The sequence below is a fragment of the Pediculus humanus genome, genomic scaffold (assembly GCF_000006295.1).
Source record: "Pediculus humanus corporis 1103172107415 genomic scaffold, whole genome shotgun sequence".
In the NCBI taxonomy this organism is placed as follows: Eukaryota; Metazoa; Arthropoda; class Insecta; order Psocodea; family Pediculidae; genus Pediculus; species Pediculus humanus.
Window position 1 is genome coordinate 1,993 of NW_002987039.1, and position 7,898 is coordinate 9,890.

At 26.1% G+C, this 7,898-nt stretch overlaps 2 protein-coding genes across 2 annotated transcripts in view; one reads left to right on the top strand and one right to left on the bottom strand.

Annotated features, from left to right (window-relative positions):
• The window catches only part of Phum_PHUM065930 (transmembrane and immunoglobulin domain-containing protein precursor, putative), a gene marked incomplete at both ends in the record, with an annotated part of 2,826 nt that extends 559 nt beyond the window's left edge, over positions 1 to 2,267 (top strand). Inside the window, 2 exons of the mRNA XM_002423492.1 lie at positions 1,738 to 2,037; positions 2,119 to 2,267. Of these exons, the coding sequence (XP_002423537.1) occupies positions 1,738 to 2,037; positions 2,119 to 2,267 (449 nt within the window). The remainder of the gene's footprint in view (positions 1 to 1,737; positions 2,038 to 2,118) is intronic.
• Positions 2,268 to 4,991: 2,724 nt separating this feature from the next.
• Phum_PHUM065940 (uncharacterized protein) lies at positions 4,992 to 7,659 on the bottom strand (the record flags this gene model as incomplete). The annotated part of the gene is made up of 5 exons (XM_002423493.1): positions 4,992 to 5,048; positions 5,529 to 5,693; positions 5,765 to 5,910; positions 6,936 to 7,143; positions 7,615 to 7,659. The coding sequence occupies 5 exons, from the start codon at positions 7,657 to 7,659 to the stop codon at positions 4,992 to 4,994; spliced, it is 621 nt and encodes a 206-aa protein (XP_002423538.1).
• Between the last annotated feature and the right edge of the window lie 239 nt (positions 7,660 to 7,898).

The window sequence follows — 7,898 nt, forward strand, 5'->3', positions numbered from 1 at the left end:
TCAAATATTTTTCTTTTTTTTTCCTTTGTTGAAATAATTTTAAATTTTATTCGCTTGTCGATGAGAGAGATCTATTCGTTTAAAAAAAAAAAATGGCGGGTAGTAAGTAATTTTTAATTAAAAATTTAATTGATAATTTATTACCCTGATAAATTATTTTAATTGATAGGGGAAAAAAAGGTAATAAAAATTTAAATAAAACTTGTGGAAAAAAAAAATTTTATTAATTAATAGTTGGCCCCCCTAATTCGATAGGTTACCCTATTATTATTATTATTATTAAGTAACGAGATTCGATTCGATTTATTTTTTTATTGTAATGATATTAAAATTATCTACTTCCGATTCAACAAATGTTAACAATACTAAACGTCACCATAATAAAAATAATAATAATAGAGACGATGATGATGATGATGATGAAAAAGGAGAAGGAGAAGCGGCGGGGGAGGGGGAAATGAAGTCTTTTCTATAAAAATCACTTCAAAGTGTCAGATGTCACTTCTTCTTTTTGCAATTTTTTTTTTTTTTTGTGTGTGTGGTCGTCGTCGACATATCATTGACTCAATTTTTTTGTTGTCTTTCCTTTTTCCAGACAAGTCCTCTGACGGTTTTGACAGCCGAAGTCGTAACGCGCCTAGGAATCCGAAATATGGTAGGACCCAATTAAAAAAAAACAGTTTTTCTTTTTAGTGTTTTCTTTTTATTATTTTTATTATTATTATTAATTATGCATGCTATTATTATTTAGTTTGAATTATTATTTTTTGAATAGCTTTTATTTATTTATTTATTATGTTGTTTTATTATTTTTTTTTCGATAATTTGAATAACAAAAAAAAATTTTTTTCCTCCTCCTATTTATAAGCTAAACATTGAAATTTAAACCACATTTCACGTTATTTACAATTCATAATAATAATAATAATAATAATTTTTTTCGATTAGAAAATAAATAATTTAGTTTCCGATGACTTTTTTTACCCGACGAAAAAATAACGTTTTTTTTTCTATTCCAATTCGATCCCTCCCTCCCCCCCCACAAAAATAAAAAAAATTGCAACAAGTGATTATCTGATAATTTATTTTTGTTTTCCCCTCCCCCCCGTTCGATGTAATAAAATTTATGTAAAGAAAAAGTAATCGTTAATAGGTAATAATAAAATAATAAATTTTAAATGTAAATAAATAAAAAAAAATTTTTTTCTATGGGTAATTAATAAAAAAAAAAAAAAAAATTTCGACAAAATAATAATGATAATAATAATAATAATAATAATAATAGTAGTATAATAGTAGTACACGAGTTGATATAAAACTTTATAAAGACTTTTTGAATAAAACTTTTGATAATAATTTTTATTTTATTACCTTACACATAAATTTTTATTAATTTATTTATTTATTAATAAAAGATTTAAAAGATTTTATAAATATTATTATCATTATTATTATTATTGAGAGGAAAATTTTTTTAGAAATTTATTCTATTATGAAGAGAGAAGGAAAAAAAACACAAAGTGGTTCACTATATAAAAGGGTCGATAAAATTTTTTTTTTGGGGGGAGGGAGTAAGAAAAGGATGGGAAAAAATGGGGGGAGGGAAAATAGTTTGTTTTCCATCTGTTTCATTCATTTTATCACATCATGTCATTTTTTATTGAAAAAATTCACGTAAAAAAAAGTAGGAAAATTTTTGAATATATATATAATTATTATTATTATTATTATGATTAGCTGCTCAAGCGACCATTCAAGGTCCAGAAGATGTTTACGTTAAAAAAGGAAGCACGATAAGTTTAACGTGTTCGGTAAATGTCCATTCTACACCTCCTAGTTCTGTTTTATGGTATCACGGTCCTTCCGTCGTTGATTTTGACTCTCCAAGAGGTGGAATCAGTTTAGAGACTGAAAAAACAGAATCTGGAACCACGAGTAAATTGCTTGTTACGAAAGCTTCACTCGTTGATTCTGGAAATTATACATGCGTACCAAGCAATGCAAATCCCTCAAGTGTTTGGGTTCACGTTTTAAACGGTGAGGAAAATTTTCTAATTTTTCTTCTTCTTTTTTAAATTTGAAAACGTATCAACATGAAAGATTGTATTTTGTTATCAGGTGAACATCCAGCAGCCATGCAACATGGAGAGCATAATGGTGGCGTTGGAACGTATACAATTTTTGAATGTGTCCTTCTTCTTCTTCCTGGTATGGCTGCGGCCGCTCAAACATATTTTTTCCAGTGTTGCTCATTTGTTCTCAGGTGATCCCGACCATTTTCATTTTAATTCTTTTCTTTTTTTTTGAATTTTTACACGCGAAAAAAACACATCACAATTCCCCCTTCTTCCCTCCCCCCTTCTCCCATTTTTTTTCTTTCATTTTTATCAGCAACACATTTTTCCATAGTCAGTTTTGTTATTTGTTTTTTTTTCATAGATGTATTATTAATATTTAAAAAAAAAATATATATATATATATTTCAGCTTTTGAATGATACCGTAGTTGATAATAATAATAATAATAATAATAAGTTTTCAAAAAAAAATATAAACATCATTTAAAAATTTTAAAAATTGTACAAAAAAAAACATTTATAAATAAATAATTTTAAAAATTATTAAATTATTGTTTTACTTAAAAAATTTGCGAATTTTTATTATTATTTTTTATCTGACACGCACACACACACACTCTCTAAAAATTAATTCAATTTTTAAATCCTTATCAATTATCTTATCAAAACAATAACAAAAACAAAAATGTCGTCATTTAATATTATTCTTAAATGGAATTATTTGTATATATATAAAACCCCGATTATTATTATTATTATTATTATTAAAAGAATTTAAAAGAGGAAAGGAAAAAAACGTGGTTTTAGAACCCCCCCAAAAAAAAAAAAACTTTATCCCTTAATATAATATTAAATACACTTTTAATAAAAATAAATAAAAATTTTATAATTTTACAGAAAAAAAAAAATTAAATCCTCATAATTTTATTTATTTTTTCGAAAAAGGCGCCATTTCGAAAAATTTTTAAAAAAAAAACTTTTTATTACTTTTATTCGTATTAAAAAAAAAAAAAAATGACGTGGCAGTAGTAAACTAAAAAAAAACAAAAATTTCGTAGAGCGTGCAAAACGTAAAAGAAAACAGTAAAAAAAAAATTTTTTTTTTTGTGTTTTTTTATCCGTCGACTTCTCCCCCCTTCCCCCCAAAAAAAATAAATAACTACATAAATGTTATGTACATAAATATTTACATAACATACATATACGTAATATTAAAATAACTTATTAAACTTTTTTTTTTATTCCGTAAATAAATGTCAAATAAAACCGATAATTAAAATATTTGATAACTAAAAACAACAACCCGAAACTTTTTATTATTATTATTTTATCATCATTATTATTATTATTTTTTTAATACAGTATATAAATAAATAAAAGGAAAAAAGGAATAAAATTCCTTTGAAAATTTTCATTCCTTTTTTTTTTTTAATAAAACAAACAAATCTTTTAAAAGTTTTGATTTTTATTCTTTTTGATCATTTTTATTGAAAAATTTTCTTTATAATAAATTCCTTTTTTTCCTTTTTTCCTTTTAGAAAAAAAAGAGCCTACACGTGATGAGAGAAAAAAAAGATATTATATATATTAAAAAAAAAGTTTTTAGCTTTTAGCTATCAGTGACATTGAAATTTTTTTTTTTTCCTTTTATATATTTTTTTAATAAAAATAAAAATTTTTTCCTTTTTTTCTTTTTTAGATTTTATTATTATTATTATTCGTTTCCGGTTTCTCTTTTTTTCTAATATTTTATTCTTATGACGGGACACATAAATAATAATAATAATAAAGTAGAACAATTTAAACGACGGTGTAAAATAAAAAAAAAATAAAATCAAGTTAAAAATTTTAAAACGAACGGAAATGACGTAAACAAACAAAAAAGGAAAAAAAGGAAAAAAGACTCGAAAATAGCAGAAGACAAAAAAAGTCGATAATTTAGGTAAAAGTTAGTTACGGTGTTAAATTTAGTGTTTTGCCATATTCGCCTTCTGGTTGAATAATTTGAACGTAGAAAATAAAATATTGCCACCGCAACCATTTTCCACTTGGCAATTATTTCATTCGTAAAACTTACCACTACTTTCAATTAGTACAATTTTCCAAATGATAACGAATTCTCTTACCTTTTCTAGTTTTATAATAATAATAATAATAATAATTTACGCTCACATGTAATGTTGTCGTTTTTGTGTAAAAAAAAAATTATTTGTTCAATTTTATTTTGGGTTTGAAAAAAATAATAATAAAAAAAAGGTGAATTTTTTATTTGGAAAAGCGCTTTTATTAAAAATAATATAAATAAAGTGACACAAAGGAAGAGGAAACAAAGACAATATCCGTCTTCTGGTTGGGTGAACTCGAGCTAGCTGAAGAAACTCGTGAGTCGTTTCCTTATCCTGGGAGCCCTGGATCAAGTTTTGCAATCCTTATTTTATTATTATTATTATTTTTTGTTCATAAGAGTTAAATTTGACTGTGGAAAAATGTCTGACTTTTAAACATTTATACCTGCATTTATATGTATAAAAAAAAAAAAAAATTTGACTATTATATCCGTTCCACTTTATTACACACGCTCCCGCCGCCACCGCTGCCACCGCCACTGCCGCCAAATCTCCGGAAAAAGGAAGAAATTTTTCAAAAACTCTCAGAAAAAGGAGTTTAACTAAAATTCTTTGGAAATCCACTCTTCTTTCTCCTCCTCCTTCTACTCCTGCTTTCCCTTTACGGTTTTTCCACGTTTAATTTCATCTTTGGCTTAACTGCCACCGCGACCGCCATCCACCGCCCACCACCACCACCGCCGCCATCGAAATTCCTTTTCTCTACTACGACGTTTAATAATATGTTCTTCGTCATTTTTACTTTTCCTTTCTCTTTTTTTTTATTTTTATTGGAATTTAACTGATATTTAATGTCCTGCATTTTCAAACCCCATTTTCATGTCATCGAAATCCAGATTTCGTCGCTTATTAAAAAATATTTAACCTTTGAATTTTCTTCTTCCTTTTTTCCTTTGACTCTTTTTTCATTATTAACATAACAAACATTATTAATGTAAAAAAAACGCGAATTTCTCCAAAATAAAAAATAATACATAATTAATTATTATTAACTTTGACTAGAAATATTCTTCTTATTATTATTAATATAAAAAAATTATTAATAACATATTAAAATAAAATAAAACCTACAATATCACGAATAAATAATAATAATAATAATAATAACGTTTCGTATTAAAATTGGAATTTTATAAAAAAAAGGCACGAAAAAATTATGAATAAATAAAAATTGATTTTCTTTTCTTTTTCACTGCTGTTGCTGTCGTTTTTCTTTTTGTCGTTGTGCCTTTGCATTGCTTGAATGCGTTCTCCTGTAAAAAAAAAAAAATTTTCTTTTTAAATAAAATTCAAACGTTTTTATTGTGACAAACGAGCAGACAAACAAACAAACCATCAACAACGATTAATGAAACGGAATGGCTTTTTGCATTTCCAGGTTTACACGTATAATTTCCACTGTCGTTCATTTTGACGTCAGCTAAAGTCAATCGACTCGTTGCCTTTCTTTCGTTTCTTTCCGTATCTACGATTATTCCTCCTCTGGACGCCTGGAACGCAAACAAAAAATTTTCTTTTTACTTTTCCCTCCTCCCGTTTGATTTTCCTTAATTGATAATACCTGAAATGATATTTGTCGGCCATTTTTTAACCATTCGATTGACGTTAATGTTTCTTCCGGTGCAATGACCAAACACGTAAATGTAATCGTACTGTTTACTTTAACATATTGTTCTTCTTTTCCAAATATTTTCGTTAAAGATTTTCCTAATTATAAACAAATAAATAAATAAAATAAAAATTTAAATTTTTATGCCAAAAAAAAAAAAAATATTTTACGTACCTTTATCGTAAGGTTCGCCCTCATCATCGATCATTTGAACATCGAAGTCTTTTAATGGTAACTTACCGAAAGCTTCGTAGCCTGAAACTATAAAAAAAAAAAAATTATTATTATTATTATTATTATTATTATTACAACAACCGGGATTTTTGTCGTCACGTGTAAAAAATGTTTGAGAGCGTTGTCAATAATTTTTTTTTTTTTTATTTAATCCTTTTTTTCCCTTTTTCCTTTTTTTACTACGTCATCATCGAAATCGATAACTTTAACAAAAAAAAAAAAAAAAAAAATGATTTACACATGACAAGCTTTTGACGTTTCATCATCGTGTCAATTTATCGTTTATTTAAAAAAAAAAATTTTTTTGCGAAAAGAATCCAAAAAGGGGTGCCAATAAATAAAAAAAAAAAAAAGAAAAAAAAAAGTTGGCAACTCGTAAAACAATTTTCTTTTTTCTTTCTTTCTTTCATTCTTTAAAAAAAAATATTATTATTATTATTATTTTCTATTCGAGTAAATTTAAGAAATCAAATTTTTAAAGAAAAGTTTTTTTTTTTATTTCACAAGTGTAAAATTATTATTATTATTATTATTAAGGTCAAAATTTGTAACACTGAATTTTGATTTTTTTTTAAAAAAAAAAAAAAATGATAATGAGATATTTCTTTAAAAGCGTAAGCAATAAATTATACTGATGTAGAGGAGGGGAGGGAAGGGAACGAATAAAAAAAATGTCGGGGGGATGCCGGTGGAGGGGGGGAGAAAAAAAAGAAAATTTTTTTTTTTTTTGGCAAAAAAAATTTTTTCATTTTTTCTCTTTTATGAAAATTCATTACAGGGTGTTGTTGTAAATTTATTTATTTATTTATTAAAGTTACGACAAATTCGTTGATGACGTCACGACAGTTAAATAATAATAATAATGATGATGAGGAAAACTTAAACTTACCGACATTTAATATAATTTTACGATTAATTTTTGGATCGGTATTTACTTGGCATTCGTAAATTCCAGAATCATCGATTTTGGAATTTTTTAATTTAAGACTCCAGTCGGATGATTCGAGATCGTGATTGCAAGTGAATCTGTCGTCTGATGTGAATGTAACAGGACCCGAAGTTAAAATGTGAAGGTCTTTGGTTCGAATCCAAGATACCTATGAAAAAAAAAATTTTTTTTTTTTTTTGTTTATGAAAGGTTTAAGATCTGGAAAAAAGAGGGAGGGAGGGAGGGAGGGGGAAGGGAAAAATTTTTTTTTCTTTCTTTCTTTCTCCAGATAAAAAAGTTTTAAAATTTATGGATTAAATTTTTTTTTTTTTTCGATTTTTTTTTTTTTTTGTTTTCTTCTTAATTTTGTATTCAAATCACGGAAAAGCATTAAAAGTTTTACGTCTATCCTTATTTCGTCCGCCCTTGCCCGTGAGCTCGAAGCTTTTTTTCCCTCTCCCCATTTCCCCCCTCCATTTCCCCCCTCACTAAACAGTTACACATATAATAATAATTCTCCATTTTTTTTCTTTTTTTTTTTCCTTAAAGTATATTTGAAAAATGACTTTTGTATGGGGAGTGTGGGGGGATGGGAGGAGGGAGGAAAAAAACGAGAGAGTGAAAATTTCATGCGGTTGACTTGTTCAGGTAATAGGAGACATTTATCAAAGGGAAATGACGTCATTTTTTTCCCCCGTTATTCTTACGTACGTCCGGCCGGTTATAGATTTTAAACGCGAGTCTTATTATTATTATCATTATTATCTTCTTTTTTTTCTTTTTACTTTTAATAAGTTTAAGTATATAAAAAAAAGTTTTCTTTTTTTTTTTCTTTAAATTTTTCATTTTATTTTATTTTATTTTTTGGTTAAACTTTTACGTTTAAGTTTTTTTTTTTATTTGTATCAACTAATTTTATTTTGG